This window comes from Bemisia tabaci, chromosome 7 (assembly GCF_918797505.1).
Source record: "Bemisia tabaci chromosome 7, PGI_BMITA_v3".
In the NCBI taxonomy this organism is placed as follows: Eukaryota; Metazoa; Arthropoda; class Insecta; order Hemiptera; family Aleyrodidae; genus Bemisia; species Bemisia tabaci.
In genome coordinates, this window is record NC_092799.1 from 51,769,522 (window position 1) to 51,789,889 (window position 20,368).

Below are 20,368 nucleotides of genomic sequence, written 5' to 3' on the forward strand. Positions count from 1 at the left end.
ATAGACAAACTAACGGCAACCCACCAGAGACCCTACAGTAATTCCATCATTTCCTCCCTTTGTCTATAACAATCACTCGTTTCAACCAATACGAACCACGTTCCTTATGCCTTCTTTGTCTTTCGCTTTGTCAATTAATTTCAATAATCAGCCGGCTGGAGGGGCTTCTTCTATAAATCAAAATTTTTATGTAATCTTATTCCCGTTTGTGACACTCTGAAGGCCTAAATACGGGAACCAATCAGAAATGGATTCGTATTGTCTTTACTCTCATTATAAAGGGACTCTAGGAGATCACTGGAAAAAAGTCGCTTGGATTTAGAGTCCAGACTCTTAAAAACATCGATAAGAAAAAATACTCTTGATTCAATAGAATTTTTGCTTAAATCGAGAACCAAGTCTCTTAGTTTAAGCGGATTTCCTTTTGATTCAAGCAAAAAGCCGATTGAACCCAGAGTATTTTTTCTAGTCATTGTTTTCAAGAGTCCGAACTCTAGTTCCAAGCGACTTTTTTCCCAGTGTACGTGGTTTCACACTTTGGCCATGGATATATTGCCCCTGTTGACAAAACATTCGCAGCGAGGAGTAAAAAGCCTTTGGGGGGTTTTCAGGGACCGAGCGCGGTGGTGTGGCTGCCGTTGAGGGCATCGAATCGCATGGTGGCGTCGCGGTCGGAGCGTCTGGACGCCGGGTACATTGTCGAAGGTTGTACGGGGCGAGCGGGGCCGACGCGGGACATGCCGGTCCTCGACGCGACACGACTCGACGACTCGGCCGCCTTAAAAGGAAACGAGCCCGACGGGTTCCACGGAGAGCGCGTAGGCTCACTCCGATCCCTCGCCACCGTTAAAACCACTCAAGTCCTCATCTCCGACGACCTCCGACTCTCGCAAGATCGCATCCACGACGCGGCTCATCCGAAAACACGCGCAGGTGCTTTTAAAGTCGGCCGAATTGCTCGACGTACACGTACCCTCTGCCTACTCGGCCGGTTGCTTTCATAATTTAAGACTTGGACATAACTGTTGTTGCCTCCACGTAATTGCCCGCGGTTCAATCCTCGAATTTCGGCGTGTCGATGACGCGAAACCTCCCCCTCCACGTTACCCCCCCCCCCCCCCCCCCGGGTCCGAGTTCGCAATCAGCGAGCTTTTGAGAGGCGGACTGACGACCTTGAACTTTCGGGACCTTTCCGCGCACCGCTCGTACATCTGTTGCCTTTCGTTTGCTTTTATTGTCGGCGAGTTGAGTTCGACCTGCTGGCGGTGTCAACGTGTTGGGTTCAATGGTGGTGGTGTTTTGATTTATATTTTAAAGTTCGGGGGTAATAAAAGCGGAGCGGGAAGGCTGGTCTAATGCCTTCTTCGGTGGCTCGTTTATTGATTTTTAGGCGACAATTCGTAATTTTGGAGATGAAGGAAGGCAACTCTGTCATGCTCGCAAAACTGGCTTCAAAAATTGTTTCCTTCTTGATTTAGGTCCAAGAATTTTACAGATGTTCGCGTGTCATCAAAAGAAAACCCTGGTAAAAATTGGCAGTAGAATCTGTGTTCCAAAATACCAAAGACCTACAGCCGGCTGTAAGATTTCCAATAGCTTCTATAGCCGGCTACACAATTTCTTATGGCCTTTTGTAGCCGATGGTGATTACGCAACAGCCAGGCGATAAAGTGTATGCTAAACGTTACCAATTACTGATGCTAAGACTTAGTGAGTTTTTTGACTACTGCTCTCTTTTTGGGCCGTAGTACCTTGATTTATTTTGCGAGGAAAGCTCCGTACTTTTGATGGATGCCTGCCATTCCTAATATATTAGAGCGCCTTCAGTTTCGTATGATACTGCGCAGTACATCTGGTGTGAAATAGTTGCTTCAAGCGCCGTGGCACGCTGCGGCGCGGCGCGTTAGGCGGGCAGCCAGCGCGCCAAGTACATTGGCGCCTACAAACCTAACGGGGATACTTCACGCGTTGCGCAATGCGTGAAGTATCCCTGTTAGGTTTGTAGGCGCCAGTGCGTCACCGCTCTGCTTTGTGTTAGGCTCTAATATTTATTCTGACGGAGTCAGCGTTATTCAACTCATGATTTTGAAATGTTTGCACATCCTGTATGGATTATTCTCATTTTAATTGATGAAAAAAAATATGTTTTAAAGGAAAATATAATGTGTGTTTTGTAAATATTAAGGTGGTTCCGTATCAAACTTAATGATTTCCAAAGCACACGAATTTCTACACAATTTCTTATAGCCTTTTATAATCGATGGCGAAAAAGCAACAGCCAGGCGATAAAGTGTAAAGCCCGGCGAAAGAAACTATAGCCCGGCTGCATAATTTTTTATCGCTTCGTATAGCCCGGCCGTATGATTTTCTCCGCATTCTACAGTCAACTGTATGATTTTCTGTAGCCTTCTTTAGCCGGCTATAAGAATTCCTATGGTATTTTGAAACGTAGATCTTATCGCAAATTTTTACCAGGGAAACCAGTGCAATTTTCGGCTAAAAAATCCCAAAAAATTGCAATTCACGGGTAGGCATTCTGCGGGGGAAAAATGTTACTGCGTTCGTTCATCTGGAAAACGGAGAGTTCTATTGAGCCTCCGGTAAATATTCAACTCAATGTGACCCTACTTAATGTAAATTTGTTCTCCACGGGGTGTTGTTGTTACCGAGGTAACATTTCTTAAAAACAGTTGCTACAGCGATTCACTGAAGCGTGATGTGACTTTTGGGGATTTTTTTAGAAATTTCTTGAAGTCATCAATTTAGTTGTGGACTAAAGCAGGGGTGTGAAAACAAGTGGACCACGCGACCGGGCGGATTAGTTGCCTGTGAAAATGGGGAGGCCCCGAAAACGGTGTTTTTAAATGGGAAAGCTCCCGTAATCACACTTTTTTCAAACCTCCAGTGAAAATCTCGTTTTTTCCCAGAATCGCGATAAAAATTACCTGTTTTTCGCAAAATCGTGGCAATTTATATACATACATACAGCTATCTATAAGTCATTTTTGCTTTTGAAATTTCTGACAAAAAAGGAGTTTTTTCAAATAGGAATGCCGATTTGAAAAATGAGAAGGCTACTTGTAAGACCTTCCTGGATCCCTGATTTCCTGGTCTATACTGCCGTGCTAAGAAAGAACGCCGTATGAACATTCGAGAGTTGCCGAATTGCCGCGGATTAAACATGTATTTTTGAAGAAAATTATGCGTATATTTCTTAGAAATTTTCAGACTATTTAGATCAAATTAAGAACAAAATCCTCTGAAAAATTGGGAGAAAAATATTAACGTGTTTTCCCGAGTAATCGAGATTTGTCGCAGGTAATTTGACAACGTCTGAAGGTTCATACGGCGTTCTTCCTTAGCACGGCAGTATAGCATCGTTCTAGAAAGGGCCGCGTAGAGACTCCTAAATCCCTAAAATGATTTTAAAAAAATCTTTTTGAGGAAGCCGCGTTGCTATGCGGGCGAATTGCGGCGGCTCGGACACCCTCTGGACTTCTGGAGCCTTGACTTTTCCCATTAGCATGTAGCTGGGACTTGTTTTGTGTACCCACGCGCCAGGTCGATTTGCGGCAGTTTGCGGCTTAAAACTAAACATATTCTGAATCTGGAAGGTATTCTGAACAACATATCAAAAAATTGCGTTGATATATTTTGATATATTTTTTTAATCTATGTTTAAAGACACAATAATAAGCCAATATGCCGCTCATTGCGCGCCTGAGCCCTGACTTGAGGTCACAAAAATGACGATTCCGTCGATTTGCGGCAGTTTGCGGCTTAAAACTAAACATATTCTGAATCTGGAAGGTATTCTGAACAACATATCAAAAAATTGCGTTGATATATTTTGATATATTTCTTTTAATCTACATTTGAAGATGCGTATAAGGAATAAATCGAATTTTTGGCATCATCAACGGAAGACCGGACTGAGAGGCCCTTAATTTAAGAATTTAAAATAATCAACATAGTTTTTGTATAGACAAATATACCTTGTGCCTAAACATTCTACCTTGTTCCGTTCTGATTAGGATAATATCAGTTATCACCCGTCATAACACATGATGCCCGCTGCTGGATCTCTGCTAATTGTGCATCCGCGCAGGTTCCGTGATTTCCCCTCCCCCTCCCTCTCTTTCAATAGCATTTTCATGTCAAGAAACTTCGAATTTTTTATTCCCATCCATCCATTTCTTCAATCCAGCGGTCATTTTTATTATCCGACAAAGTCGAATTTTCGATTTTTGTCCATGGGACACTGCACTGTGCGCCGCCGCGCCGCACCGTCATCCGCCACCGCAAGACGTTGGCACCGCTTCGTGTTCGGTCGCCGGTGACTGGTGAGTCTCCGAAGCGCGACACCGACCACGACACGTTTATTGATCCTCAAGTGTGAGTGTGAGAACTTGGAGCACGCTTGCCAAATTCATACACATTAGCCCAATTTTCACTCTAACCACAATCAAAATATCTCAGGGAATAGATCGTATTCGGTACATCAAACGGGTACATCATTTGTATCGATATCGATTGGTTCAAAACATAAACCTAGCCTCAAAAGTCAATCGAGTAATCTGACGGAATGGGTTTTTTGTGATAGGTTTCTGATTCGCATGAGTACTAATTGGCCAAGAGTAGTGAAATTGCCCCAAAATTTCTCATTGTCAGCTTTCCTGACAAATATCTTAAAATTTTGGTTTGAGGTTATGTGCTATTGGTTTTTATCAACCTACACATCGAACCACTATCGAATACGATCCATACTCGTGAATAACTAGACCGAGTATTACCAATTCACCGCCTCAATTTTTTAGCACTGAAAAATGTACACAAGCAAGACAACGACGTCACGGAGTCTTGAGCGTAATAAGATATTTTCAATTATTAACCCTGCAATGAATTCTGAATACATATTCATTCATTTTTTGCCGAAGACCAAGCCCTGGTCACACCACCAATATTTTCTTGAATATTTTAAGGTCACGCAAATGACATACATCGGAAAGCACTCCATTTCTGTCAACATTTAGCGGACCGCTAAATCTTGATGGACCGGTCGTTACGTCATTTCACTTTTTCTGAAGGTATTATACATTTCCCACTGAAAAATACGAAGTACTTACCTAGAGCTGTTTACATTAGGCCCTTGATTTGACCTAACTGCCATCTGCCTTACAAGCAGCCAAGTTTTTTCGGTAGTTGATCTTTTCGATTAACACCGACCTTTCACGAAACTACGCATATGTCAACTGGGCTTTCCTATATTTTAATCCACCGCGCATGGTTGGTTTTTGTAAATTTGGCAACTTATAAGTCGAAGTCTGTTGACAAGTTGACGGAAACTATTTCTACTTTACTGAGGAGTTGTCGAGATGTTTGCACATTCTGTTAACCTCGGCACGGAGTCAGAGTGGAAGAGTTGCAATGTCAAGATACCCAACTTGGCCGAGATCACTGCTTTTTGGCTTGTGGCCGACCCATGTGAACTTTGCCTCCCTTACTCTCGCCTTTCAAGGTCTTTCATCCACGAGAACACGGACTAAAACCCTGTCGTGCTAATGAAGAACACCGTATGAACCTTAAGGCGTTGTCAAATTGCCGTTGGTAAACACGAATATTCGGGAAAATTTGTAAATATTTTTCCTCCGATTTCTCAGATAATTTTGTTCGCAATTTTACCTAAAGTTCTCGAAAATTTATCGGAAAAATATTCATAATTTTCCTAAAAAATGAGCATTGTATTGAAGGAAATTTGGCAACTTTCGAATGTTCATACGGCGTTTTCCTTAGCACGGCAGAACCACGGGATGAACGGATATCCTGCCGAGAAAATAAAACTACTTACTTTCAGATAAATTCCATGGCACTAAAAGAATTTAGTGGCGTTTCCATGCGCGTCCGCTAGGAAAGCACTGCCGCTGTCAAAATTGGAAGTCCTCTTTGACTAGTTATTTCGTGCGCCTTCAATCTTGTAGGATACTGTGCAACGCCTCTGACGCGAAATAGTTGCTTAAAGTGTTGCGGCGCGGCAGGCAACCAGCGTGACTCGCGCATAGGCGCCTACAAACCTAACGGGATACTTCACGCGTTGCGCAATGCGTGAAGTATCCCGTTAGGTTTGTAGGCGCCAGTGCGCGTTCTGCGCTGCTAATACGCCGCTCCGCTCTGGGTTAGGCTCTAATATTTAATCTCTCGTCAGCGTTTTTCAACACATGATTTTGAAATGTTTGCACTCTCTGCATTGACTATTCCTTTTTAAACTGATGAAAAAGAAATGTGTACTACTGGAAAATATAATGTGTTTTTTGTAAATATAATAGTGGTTCCGTGTCAAATTAATTATTTCCAAAGCACTCAAATTTATTCTTTTATGTTTTGGGCTTTTAATAAGCTGCAGCGTGGTGTAAGCGCAACTAAACGCTCAAAATTGGACGTATTTGACTCAAGAAGGTCGATGTACAAATAAGTTAAAAACAAAAAATTGCGTGCTTCTTAATTTTTTTCCTCTTTTATTAATTTTTGTATAGTTTCTTTCATCGCAACTACGGCTCATTGAGATTCATATCGATGCCATTGCTTGAAAAAGGTTTTACAAATATTTACCACGTTTTAAAAATGTAAATGTTTTTAAAATGAAGTAATCAATTTCATTCAATGATTCCAAGTATATACCAAAGACAATTTGAAAAGATGAATCAAAAGGAGGAATTAACATTTCATTTAAAATATGAGTTACGATAACAACACCTCATTCTCTCTTAATTTTCTCATTTCGATATTGTCAATATAATTTTACACACAGACTAAAATATAACGCTTGAATTTGATTTTAGTGGACTTTACATTTGTGGACTTAACTTAGTGGACGTTTAAGTAATGGACTTAACGATAGTGTGGGCTTTAGAACTGTGGACGTAAAAATTGTGGACGAAAAGTCTGTGGACGTAAAAAAGTGGACATAAAGTCCGTGTAACCTAGACAGAAAGTTGGAAATGTAGCCAGCGTGCGTAGCAATTCATTAAACTGAAAATCTCAACACAAAATGCTCATGATTGTGCTCGAATGAGGTTTTTCCCTCTGTTTTGAGATTTTCAATTTACTGCATTGCAACGCAAGTTGGCTATATTTTCAACTTTCTGTCGTCGCAAAATATACAGTTATACTGTTAAATATTCCGGTGGAACCGTGAATTAACCTTTTTTATCAACACGTAGGACCCTAATCCTCGAACTGATAACTATTGCTGCATAGAGGATGTTGTCTAGCTTACAATGACAATTAAAGGCGAAATAGCAATGCGCACGTAACTTTTTTACACTTCTTGTGTCAATTCCGCTGTCTTTGTTTTTCGGTTAGAAAACACCACTCTCAGGATATTGCCTTCAAAGAGTCGATACACGAAGAGATATTGGTGGAATTGTGAAATTTGCGGATACAAGCTGTAAATATGATTCGCGGAAAATTTTAGAGCTTGTAATGTTGATGTCTGTAAGGGTAGCAAATCATGGCAATGGTACAACTAATTCTTACTGCGAGAGTACCACCACCACGGAATAACTTTTTGAGCTAGGCAAAGGTACCTCTCACTACTGGTGACATCTGCGATCCCCAGGTTCAATGATTATAATACTTCTCTGTTCATCTATTCAAGCTGCGATATTATCCTTTTCCTACTTTTTTTTTTTTAAATATTAATTAAAAAACAATTCTCTTCAATTTTTTGGAAATCATGCAAATGTGCACCGAAAAAAAGATTGGTAGAATTTACCATTCCGTCATGTTGTATTTCACACAGCGTCAATTCAGAGTAGATTCTGCCGGAAGAAAGGTGCACGTTACTATATACTGGTGCAGGTAACCATTCCTCTGGCAGAATCGACTCGAAGATTGGTAGAATTTACCATTCCTTCACGCTGTGTGAAATACAGCGTGAAGGAATGGTAAATTCTACCAATCTTTTTTCAGTGTGTTTTTTTGTTTTGTTTGCTCTTTCTCTTGGCGCGATGTTATCTGAGTATAATTTGTCTTCAGTTTCATAGAATCATCGATGAAAATTGACGTATAAGATACGGCGATAGTTTTCACTTCCTCAAAGCAACCCTGATGACGGCATGTTTTTGGATGCATGTGAGAGTACCAAGGAGAGTGCTAAACCTAGATGAAGCATTCAGAGCAGCTTTTTCGCTGACCTCCAACCCTTGAATTAAGAGATCGAGTTTATAAGCAGTGCATGTACTCGGCTAAGTTGCTCGGCCAGAGCGGAACCAAAAAGGACGGAAATAGGTTCACGTTCAATTTCCTGGCATCTTAACTAGTCTTTCGTCTTCTCAGGGTGCCTCAGGCTCTCATTCCAACTACACTTTGCTCATGTCAAAGAGAGGGTTCAGTTTCAAATGAGATCAACGGATTACTTCAAGCAGCCGCAACTTTGGTGCTGCGCCAAGCGTCAGACTCCTCAGAACAAGAACATCTACACTGCCCTAGTAGCAGTGGCTGTTGAGAAAAGTTGTGAAAAACTCGTAAATTTTAAAAGAACTTAAAGTTTACTTCAAAACCACTTGGAAATTACGTAACAAAACTCTTGAAATATTCGTATCAGGAAACCGTTTTTGGGGCTTTTTTTACATGAAATTGAAGAAAAATTTCAAGAAATTTTCTTTTACGTAAGTATTAAGTAAAACTTACGTATTTGTTTAATAAACCTCCTGCGTGCAAAAACGAGGGAAAAAAGAGGTGAACAGAAAAGTATAAAATGAAATGTTGCAGCCCTTAAAAATTGAGGATATAGTTTGTTGTTTTTCACGTAAATTTTACGTTTTCTTTTAATTTAAATAACATTATTTTTTTTTATTTAAAAGAATTCCCCAAAAGGTTTCCTAAAACAAGTATTTTAGGAATTTTTTTACTTAAAATTTACGAACTCTTAAAATTTACAAGTTTTTTACATTTTTTTTGGACCTATTTAAAAGCGCAACAGATCTGACAAGTGCCAAGAAAAAGATGAAACATTTTCTGGAAATAACTTTTCATCTACACAAACGCGGCAACTCCCGTCGTTTTTCTTCGCAATCAGTATAAGGCCTCGTCGAGTAGTTGGTCAAGTTTGAAACATTCGTGGAGGCAGCCGGCCATCAGCGCATACTCGGAAAGGAACCGATTTGGCCGGTACGACCGGTGCCTTGTCATTTCCTTGCAGCTGTGCACTTGAGTGGTTCTCGCGGAAATAATCCCAGTCTGATTAGGACGTGGATGCGCTCGGGCAAGTCAATGACATTCGTGCGAGCATTCCTCATGAGCCGCGAGGATCCACATGCGTCTGCGCCTGCGAGGGAGTGATTCCGGTCTGCTCGCTTACCCTGGCAACATGTCAGACCCGCTAACGGATATTCTCACTCACTAGCAATACTCCCGTGCCACCGAAGACTGCCGTATGAACCGTCAGGCCTTGCCAAATTTCCTTTGGTAAATCACGAATTTTCTGAAGAATTTGTGAATATTTTTCCTCCAATTTTTCAGACAATTTTGTTCGCAATATCACCTAAAGTTCCTGAAAATTTCAAGGAAAAATATTGATAACTTCCTTCAAAAATAACTATTTTCTGAGAGGAAATTTGGCAACTCTCGAATGTTCATACGATGTTCTTCCTTAGCACGGCGGAATAGGTCACTGGCGCAAGAATAAAATTTAGATGCTGTAATGGTATGCAAGGTTCACACACTCAATTGGACATTTCCATGCTAAAAAAAACTATATGTTGCACGCAAACCGTATGCGCGTAGTTCGTTTTTAGCATAGATATGTCCAAATATTACCTTTGCTCAAGTTAGTCTCATTTTTCAAGATCTTTGAAGACCGTTGGAACGAATATTTCGGGACAATGTAGATATATCGCAAGTGCTCGGCAATCGCTGACAATTGGACTTCATTTTCCAATCAGGAACTACAATTTCTAGTTCAATCTAGAAGCAGTATATGTGCCATAAGTTTCCCTATGCAGGGAGATGTTCTTATGAGTGAGTCTGAAATTTTAGTTCCCGATTACAAAATGTGCTCCGATTAGCAATCGGGTGACACAACATCTCGGCAAATCGCAATGATTCGCATCGGGATAGTAAAGGTTTCATATTTAAGGCCTCTCGAAGCAAGGACACGGATTGGAGCGCCTTCAGTGCCTGGTGATACCCGCCGCTTCACCACGCAGTTAGTTTAGTTGCCTATCTGATCAAAACATAAGTCAGGTCACTAATTCCACCACGTGCACACGCCAAATAGGTACTACCAAGAATGCATTTTTAGAGAGAAAAATCGCAATTTTACCTGAAAATTTATACCGTTGTCCGTTTATAATTTGTTTTTGTTTTCTTTGTCGAGTTTATCATTCGCATGTTGCAATGAACACACAGCGAAAAAAATCGTATGAACGCATTAAGATCATAAATGGAACTTTATCTATTGTGACATGAACCCTGTGATGTATGTATTCCTATAGATCCTCGGGCTCTTGTCAGAATGGATGAAGTTCCTTATGATTTAAATTAGAGGCGAAGGGTGAATGATCGATTATCATTATTTCTCCACCTGAAGCTATGGTAAAGAATTGATTATTATGGTGTTCGTTAGGTTTCCATAGGTTTAAATGGCAGATGAATCGATATATCGCAAAGCACGCCACGCCGCGCCGCTGATTTAAAAACGTCCTATTAAGGGTGCATGGTTTCACGATAACTGGAATAGTTTTGTCACCGTAACATACAGCATATTTTTCGGTCATATTTCTAGTAGAAATGATAATCATTCCATTTTTTTCGCATTAATCTTCAAAGGGTTCCGGGCCATCTATATATCAAAATTGAACAGTAGAGCGATAAATCTTTGAAAAGCGTTATAACACGTAACCCTGCGTAGATTAATCCAAAAAAATTCGCGTGATTATCATTACTACTAAAAATATGACCACAAAATGTGTTGTCTGTTACGGCGACAAAACTATTCCAGTTATCGTGAGATATAGGTCCTCTTAATGCAGCTTCTCGCAGCACACGCCGGCACCGAGGCATGACAATTGGATGATGGATTTATATCCGGTTCTGAATATGCGACATGGCAACGATGCGATGAGGTTTAGTGGCTTCGGATGACATAATGAGTGCGCCTTTGACCCAGCTTCCCAACTTTCGGTCAATCGGTCAAGTGCTTCTGCATTTCGGGCGCTGAGTATTGCATTTAGATAACTCTTCCGTCGAGCACGCAAGCGTGAAAGCATAATATTCTAGGGACCATTCTCGTTTAAGATAAAGTCGTGTCGCCACTCAAACAGACGATACAACGCCCTTTCAGTAATGTTCATTCTCCCGTTGATATTTTGACAAAGACGTAATATTGCTTTTCTGTGCGGAATCTCGGCTCTTCATTGATGACATTAATAGATTAATTGGACGTATTTCTGTCGAAAGGAACTATGTGCATTATGACGTGAGCCCTGGTATGCGTTTTTTCTTATGGGTCTCAGGGCTCATTAGGGTGCGTCAAAAAAAATGAAAGTCTAAAATGTTCCGCTCCCCAGGCGGCAATCGATGACGTTTGGTAAAAAAACATGTTTGCCAAAATTTGGGCCAATTTCAACCATTTTAAATGGTGCCAAAGGTCAATTTTGTGATGAAATTATGATATTTTGGTTTAGACCTCGATTTCGTACAAAAAAACTCGATTTTACGCTGAAATCGTGCGTTTACGAGAAAAATGCCAAAGAACTCGACTTGTAGAGAATAAAATTTTACACTAGGAGGACGTCTTTGTAACCGATAAAAATCAAATTGAACCAGAAAAACTCAACTCGGTATTTATTTTTTTGGTCCTCAGAATTTCCGAGGTCTTACAAAGTAGAAGTTTAAAAGACTCATTTTTCACGAAAATAAGTCGAAAGAGGGTATAAATGAACTGTAGGCAAGTGTTGAGGATGCAAATGTCATCAGAACTTCCTCAGTTTAAAAAAAAGTTCCAACTATTTTGCACAATCCCCGAAAAAGTGTACGGCTCGAGAAGCAGGATCGTGCTATAATAGTAAGGGGAAAGTGCGGTTTGACCGGGAAAAATTGCGTAACAAACTTTCCCTATGTAATCGTCATCAGTAGGTCCCCTGAACAACTTCCTAAAAGTTAAAAATGGCCCGACCCCGGAATACCCCTCAAAAAAAGTCAAAATTGAAAATGGCGGCCGTAATAAGAGGGTCCGGGAAATCGGTATTTTAAAATGCTCATTCCGTCTCATTATGTGAGGTATCATTTCCTATGTAATTTTGGTCGTAGATTTCATAAGTGAATTCCGCAAGGCCCCTTCTGAGATTACGTTTCTTTCGGTAGTCGTATGTTTCCTTTAATTTCCTTTATTAAATACATTTATAACATCTTTAAGTTTCTTGGCCATAAATACATGAAAATAAAGACACTTCACTTTCTTTGTTCCTTCGGTGAAAATTTAAAAAAATAAAACCTCCTGCGTTTCACATTTGGCCGCCATCTTTGATTTGGAGCACCCCCTTTGGCCGGAGGGCCTTGTGGAATATTCATTTATGAAATTTACGACCAAAATTACATAGGAAATGATACCTCACATGATGAGACGGAATGAGCATTTTAAAATACCGATTTCCCGGACCCTCTTATTACGGCCGCCATTTTCAATTTTGACTTTTTTTGAGGGGTATTCCGGGGTCGGGCTATTTTTAACTTTTAGGAAGTTGTTCAGGGGGACCTACTGATGACGATTACATAGGGAAAGTTTGTTACGCAATTTTTCCCGGTCAAACCGCACTTTCCCCTTACTATTATAGCACGATCCTGCTTCTCGAGCCGTACACTTTTTCGGGGATTGTGCAAAATAGTTGGAACTTTTTTTTAAACTGAGGAAGTTCTGATGACATTTGCATCCTCAACACTTGCCTACAGTTCATTTATACTCTCTTTCGACTTATTTTCGTGAAAAATGAGTCTTTTAAACCTCTACTTTGTAAGACCTCGGAAATTCTGAGGACCAAAAAAATAAATGCCGAGTTGAGTTTTTCTGGTTCAATTTGATTTTTATCGGTTACAAAGACGTCCTCCTAGTGTAAAATTTTATTCTCTACAAGTCGAGTTCTTTGGCATTTTTCTCGTAAACGCACGATTTCAGCGTAAAATCGAGTTTTTTGTACGAAATCGAGGTCTAAACCAAAATATCATAATTTCATCACAAAATTGACCTTTGGCACCATTTAAAATGGTTGAAATTGGCCCAAATTTTGGCAAACATGTTTTTTTACCAAACGTCATCGATTGCCACCTGGGGAGCGGAACATTTTAGACTTTCATTTTTTTTGACGCACCCTAGGGCTCATGTCTTAATGCACATAGTTCCGTTTGGCAGAAATACGTCCAATTAGTTAAAGAAATACGCATATTTTCCTATGTGAATCAGAATTTTCTTTCGTTTGGCCACGATAACAGAAGAGATGAACGCGGCATAACTCCTTTCCCGTATCGCGGGCCCAACACTTAGTACTGGTTGATGATAGTAATAATCCGCAAAACAGAACATCATGATGAAAAACTGCGCAGTTTTTTTTTTTTCTTTTTTTTTTTTTTTTTTTTTCAAAAAAATTACAAGGAAAAGGAAATGCTCCTTTAATTTGAAGGAGATTGAAGAATTGAATATAGCAAACAAAGTAAGAGATACGAATGTTTTGCCAAAGCGCTCAATTAATTTTTTTTTTTTTTTTTTTTTTTTTTTTTTTTTTTTAATTTTGTTTGTTTGTTTGCTTGTAGTGCATGCTTGGCCTAGCGACCCTCCATCCCGCTCCAGGCTTCGCTGGCAAGGGCAAAATAAATAGAAAAATTTTCTACTCGTGTTTAAGTATGCTCTTTTTTATCATGAAAGTTCTCGTTTCTTTGTGTTAAGAACCTTTTGATACTTCCTTTCTAGACTTTTCAAATATAATATGCAATAATTGCCACTCAGGTCATACTGTAATGAAAATACAATGTGCAAGAGCAGATTATATTTGTACAGTCGGCTAATAGCTCAGATTTTTTTCACATTATGAGTAGCCAAAAACCTGAAAATCTTCGTTTCTAGTATAACACAACATAAAGCTCAATGGTTACCTGCTTTATCTTTCTTTTACGCTACACGGGTCGCTACCACAACTTCACGAATTCTCGCTGGCCAAAAGCAAAGTTTCCGAACAAAAAATCTAACTGCCTCTACTCCTTCCGAGGTAGTTCCAGGTATATAAATAAGTTGCATGAGCGGTCGGGAGGTGAACTCTCTTCGGCATAAAAACATCGTGTCGCTAGCGCAAGGCCTCATAATGCCGCGATTTAAATTCTACATTGCCTCTTATGGAAAGTTACATTTATGACGAAAAGGCATTCTTAGCCTGTCAACATACTTTACAAGGCAATCTGGGTCGCGATAGCTTGCGCCGCGTGAAAATTGTAAAAATTCCTCGTTCGGTTAAGTCCGTTCATTTTCCCTTGTTCAACAGGGAACTGGGTGTTTCGGTCTTGGTGGTGCTGCACTTGATTAATTTATGACCTCGACAAATCAAGCGTGGAACCTCTTGTGCGAGCTGCCCGTCGCAACTCCTTGGATGGGGTCACTAGATTTAGCCCGAATCGTTAAATCAGGTGATTTGTTTGGACGTAAATTTCTAGTTTATACGTTGAAGCTGATACGTTTAGAGTAGCTTCACCGATATACTCGACTGATAAAATACGTGGAATTCGTCTCCCTTCAATTAGAAGTACTATTTAAACGTGCTTTGTTTGACTGGTCGAGTGTAAACATATAATGAAGAGTCGAAATTCAAAACCTAATAAACGCCATTAGGTGTTGTTCTTTAAGTATGTTGTTCCTCACTGCATAAAGGAGCTCAAATTCCTGTGTTTCGTTGAATTTTTGGGGACGATTTCCTTGAAATTTTATTTTCATAAAAAATTCCCATTAAATAAGAAGAACATTCACCCATTGTTAGCAACATTTGATTGCCCTTACCTTCTTTTGAATATCTACTCGTGACAAATATGAATGCTTTTTTCCCCCGAATATGTTTAAACAATTTATAAACTTCTTGGCAAGTTTTTTACCGCAAGAACTCTTCCATTTCATAAGTGGGGATATTCCTGACTTTTTTATTTGCCAGTCATGTGAGGGTTTTTCAATGGTCAACGAAACTCTTGGAACAAAATGGAATTATGAAAGCGATGGAAAGCAACGCAATGAGATGGAAATGATTGGAACTAAAATAGAACAGAACAGGTTGGAATTAAGTAGAGCGTAGTGAAACACAATGGACGGCACAGACGAAACGGGTGGAAGTTTCGCGGATTATTGTGGTTTTTTTGTAGTCACGTGATCCTTCATTTTCCTGTTCGTTTATTCATTCACATAAGGGATCCTTCGTGCTCTCTTTTTTTCCAATGATTGGATAGGAACTCGCGCCTCCCGTGGAAATTTACATATTTCAGTCTCAATAACGCACGTATAATGATACCGTGAAATATAATTAGCAATTATCTAAGTAAATCAAAAACAGATGGCTTAAGATCGAAAAAAACGGTGCAATGGCGCAATTGGATCAAGACAGCAATATCATTTTTTATCCCATTTTTCCTTTCCTTGCTCCTAGGACTCTTAGCTTCGGTATGTCCTTCGTGCTGAGGGTAAATCATTTTTCACAAGATACTGTGAGAAAAATGAAGGAGTAAACGACCATTAACAGTTTCCGTGAAATCAAACTGCTCCTGCCTCTTCTCATCGATGTATTGCCCAGAACAGACGTATATCATGTGAAGCTCTTTATTCAAATATGAAAGGTTTTGGTCTTATTATTCATTTTGGTCCCTTACTGTCATCTGCATCTTTGCAAAGCAGCATAAGCTGTATTATCACTATTGTATCAGGGATTAAAACCTTCTTACGAGGAATTCTGTCCTGGATTATTTATAACAAGTCGCAAAGATCTAAGAAAAATGGATCATTGCAATTAAAGCGACAGCGTTGAGCTTTTCAGAAAAAGTCGACCGACTGCCAATTAATTTTTGAGTCAACTTCAGACTTTTCCTCGTATTCCCGCGGTCGTTGGTGTTCAAACATCATTTTCTGTGGCGTTATTTGACAACGCTTTGGTTTTGAGCAGATTTTTGCCGATATCACGACCCCCACCCCCTTTTTCTTTGAAATTTGCCGTATAGTGAAGGATTATGGTGAACATCGAAATCAATTTTTCTTCTTTACGCAAAAGGAAATATTCGATGAATTTTGGTGCCAATCGGCAAACATGTGAAATAGTTTTAACATTAACCGTTCCAAATTGTTGCAGACTCTAAGTTCAGGTAGCTTCAACTAATTTTATTTGAATTTTACGGGCAATAAAAAGTTATCAAAATCCTTCGTGGGCCAAAATCCCCTACCACCGAAAGTGTATAGGAGCGCGTAAGTAATTATAAGGAAACAAATTCTCAGTCTCTCGCCGTTGGAGCACCAGATAATTATCGTTCATAAAACACGCTCTTTCAACACTGTAGCTTGCTTCAAACTTGGTCAGTTCGCGATAATCGTTTCGCCAATATTAATGACGCATCAAAAGTTTTAGTACAAAAATACAGCCTGCCAATGTAGCGTGTGAATTCAATTGCAAAATAGCAAACTGTTATTCTAATAGATACCGTCGTAGGCTTTTTTGTAGTAACTTTTTCCATCAACCAATCCCCATCAATTTTATACTTTGTCATTGTGAGGCCGATACGGTACTGCCAAGAAAATAAAAAGAAAAAAAATCTATGATTTATACGTCTTTTTGTATTGTCTACTTCCTAGGCGACATAACCCAATAAGCGAGTAGAGATGGCGATTGTTGGTATGGGAAAAAATCCAGAGTTAAATTTATTTTAGAAAGAAAGAAGCAAGTTATTCAAGTGGAGTAAATACACACAGCTAATCACAGCTTTTGCGGCCACTGCATAATTTCTAATGGGTTTGTTTCGTCGGTCACGTTTAGACGTGCTTCACAGATTAGTAAAAAATAGGAATATTAGTTCGAACACCGACTTCCCAAGTCAAATATTATCGGGCACTTTTGTTTCATCCATGTTTTAAGTCGAGCAACCAGTAAAATTATGTGTGTCACTATACATATATGAGAGCGAGTAAGTGATTCGTGTCTCGGACTGCAGGGCAACCCAAAGCGCCTTCAATTCAATGTGTATGCAACGAAGACATCCAGAGAGTACGAATAGTTGCATGCAGGCGCTATGATCCACGGCACACAGTTAATCGAGTTAATCAGAGAGATCAGACATGAAATTTTCGACTAAAACTGCAAATTTAGATATTTATTCGTCACATTTTAAATTTTAAGGGGTGTCTCGGAAGGGAAATTGCACGGGAAAACCAATGGAACCACTTTTAAGACCTCACAGTCTTGAATGGACGGAGTTATAAGCTTTTAAAGTTTCCAAATTTTGACCGACCTCTCCTACTGACTCGATCCAATGTGCGGCGCACCGTGTATACCGTGCGTCGTCCGTTCGTAATTTCCTACAAGAATAAAAAACGTAACTCCATTCTAAGGAGTCCTAGATTGCAAAATTGACTAAAACAATTAAATTTTTACGAGAATCTACGACATTTCTTATATATTCTCAATTTTTTACGATGCGTAACTTCTGATACCTTTCACTTCTTAATAATTGAAAATTCTTCTGATTTTTGCTGATTTGTATGGTTTTTTTACCGATCCTTGTAAGGTGGGAAAAATCATTGTTTATACTGTATTGTTGGCTAACGCTAGGCTCAATTATTTTCAAAGGATGATATCTCCATCAATATTGGACGTTGAAACTATGCGTTTGGACGGACATATTTTTTTCTGCTACTCCATATGGATTGCATTTTGCAAAAAGGAACCAGGAGCGTTGCAATGTTGCAAAGATTGTGCAAAATCTTTTGCTTTGGAAGAAAAACCTGATTATCCATTGACAGTTTCTATCTTACTCGCTAAAACCTGTTAATTTAAGAAAAAAATTACCATTTAAATTTCATATTCTTTCATGATTTCAGTAATTTTGTTTCAAAGGATGAAAATGCACAATCTTAGCATTATTATATTCTTTCTCGTTCCTTTTTGCAAAATACAATCCAATAATATTGGACCATTTAAATGCAATTGGTTTGCATTTTGCAAAAAGGAGCCAAGAACATCTAATGTCGCTAAGCTTGTGTAACTTTGTTTATCTCGCAAATGTAAACCAATCATCTAAAGAAGATTCATCTTTACTCTCAGTAAAATATAAATTCATGACAAAAATTACCTTTGTAAATTTAATTTTTTGCGTGATTTCGGTAATTGTGCGGCAAAGAATGTAAGTTGCACAATCTTAGCAACAATAGGATGCTCTTGGTTTCTTATTTGCAAAACGCAATCTAACTCTGTGAACCGCTCAAGTAATGCATATAACTTCTGACGACACGAAGGCTTCTCAATGGTTGGTACCTTTTGAAAAACTAATAAGATTTTTCGTTCTGTTTCAGGGGGCCTAACGTGTCGGTGCTGCACCTGCGAAGCACCTCGGAGCCGTGGGAATCCTGCTTCCCGCGCAACACAGCCCCGGCGCTGGCGCGCAACTCGCGGCTCTCGCAGATGAACAGCGCGTGCACGGTTCCGTCGGCGACGCTGCTCAAGAACGCCATGGCCACGAGCAACCTCGCCCGCCGCAAGTCCGCCGGCCTCTTCGCCTCGGGCGTCGCCGAGGCCAAAGAAAACGGCTGCTCCCGCGAGCTGTCCCCGGTCCGCTGGTGCGACCAGGAGGTCGACGGCGTCTTCCTCGGCCGCTCCGGCTGGGTCCAAGTCCAACACAAGTCCCTCGACAGGACCCCGCAAAAACCCCAGGAACCCCCCACGCCACCCTCCAGAAACCTCACCCACTCCCACTCCCTCCGCTACCCCCTGGACTCAACCCCCGACCCTCTGGAGATCCTCAACAGGCCCGGCTACCAATTCACCTCCAGCCAGAGGGTCATGCAGGTATCGCAGCTCAAGACCTCCAAGTCGGAAGACAGCAACGCCATCATCTCCCCGCCGCCGGCGTTCCAGGATCATAACCAGCGCTTCGACACCGTCAACCGCCCCAAGACGCTCGCCTCTCGCTCTTTCAACTTCACGAGAAGCGACGCCGTAGAAGGTAGCCCACCCGCTTCGCCCCCGTTCCACAGGAGCTGGAGCGCCTCGCCGCACACCCCTCAAGGACCGCGGCGGAAGTTGACGCCCTCTCCAGGAGCGAAAATCCCGCATACTAGGTCTTTCGACGACGCCACCAAGACCTCGAGCCGCCGCACCCAATACCACAAGTACTCCTCGTCATCCTCCTCGTCTTCGGCCGGGTTCAGGAGCTTCGACAGCACGCTCAATCGCACCATGCCGAAACTCTGCGAGACGGACTCGTCGGTCTACGATGATGGTGATGAAGACGACAACAATAGTTCCTTGAACCTGAGTGCACACTCGACGATGACGGTGATCAACTCGTCGCCGGACTCGTGTGCCGAGACGAAGAAGCGAGAGAAGTACCGTCGGGCGAAGAAGGCCGAGAACTTCTGCACGTCGCCGTCGTCGTCCTCGTCGAGCGACTATTCGCCGGCCTCCTCGGCGCCGTTCCGCCGCTCGGTGAGCCACAACTCCCACTACCTCAACTCCTCCAAGGACTCTTTGGTCTCGCACCATTCCAGTGACTCCGTGTCGCGCAGCAACAAGGTGAAGCGCTCCCGGAGCCTCCAGCTCGCCGCCGACCGGGTCCCGCCCCCGGGGGTTCCGGGGGCCGCCCCCGCGGTGCCACCCCGCAACAGCGAGGACCCGCCCCGCGCCTGTCCCAGGCCGGCACCCAGAACCATGGCTGACAACTACAAGCAGAGGATCTTGAATGGAAGTAAGTGGACTTTTCCTTATTTGGTGTATATTACTTCCTCTCTCACAGAACTAAGTTGTAGGCTCATTCCCAGAGACCATGTATCTATGCTGCCGTACTAAGGAAGAACACCGTATGAGCCCTTAGACGTTGCCAAATCTCCTTCAATAACATAAGAAATTCCTGGAAAACTTGTGGATATTTTTCTACCAATTTTTTACAGGAGGTCAATCACAATTTAATCTAGAGTATCTGAAAATTTCAAAGGAAAATAGTCATAATTTTTTGTTTAGAAAGAAACATCTTAGCGGAGGAAGTTTGGCAACTCTCGAATGTTCATACGTCGTTCTTCCTCAGCAAGGCAGCATGGTAAACGTGCAAAACCACGAAATCTTATTCTGGTCTTTCAAAACTTCCACTCCTCTTT

General features: G+C 41.1%; 1 protein-coding gene across 6 annotated transcripts in view; it reads left to right on the forward strand.

Moving 5' to 3' along the window:
• The window catches only part of LOC140224996 (uncharacterized), a 251,420-nt gene that overhangs the window by 205,443 nt on the left and 25,609 nt on the right, over positions 1–20,368 (forward strand). For all 6 annotated transcript variants that reach the window (XM_072302298.1, XM_072302292.1, XM_072302296.1 and 3 more), the window contains one exon: positions 18,572–19,962. In XM_072302298.1, the coding sequence (XP_072158399.1) occupies positions 18,572–19,962 (1,391 nt within the window). The remainder of the gene's footprint in view (positions 1–18,571; positions 19,963–20,368) is intronic.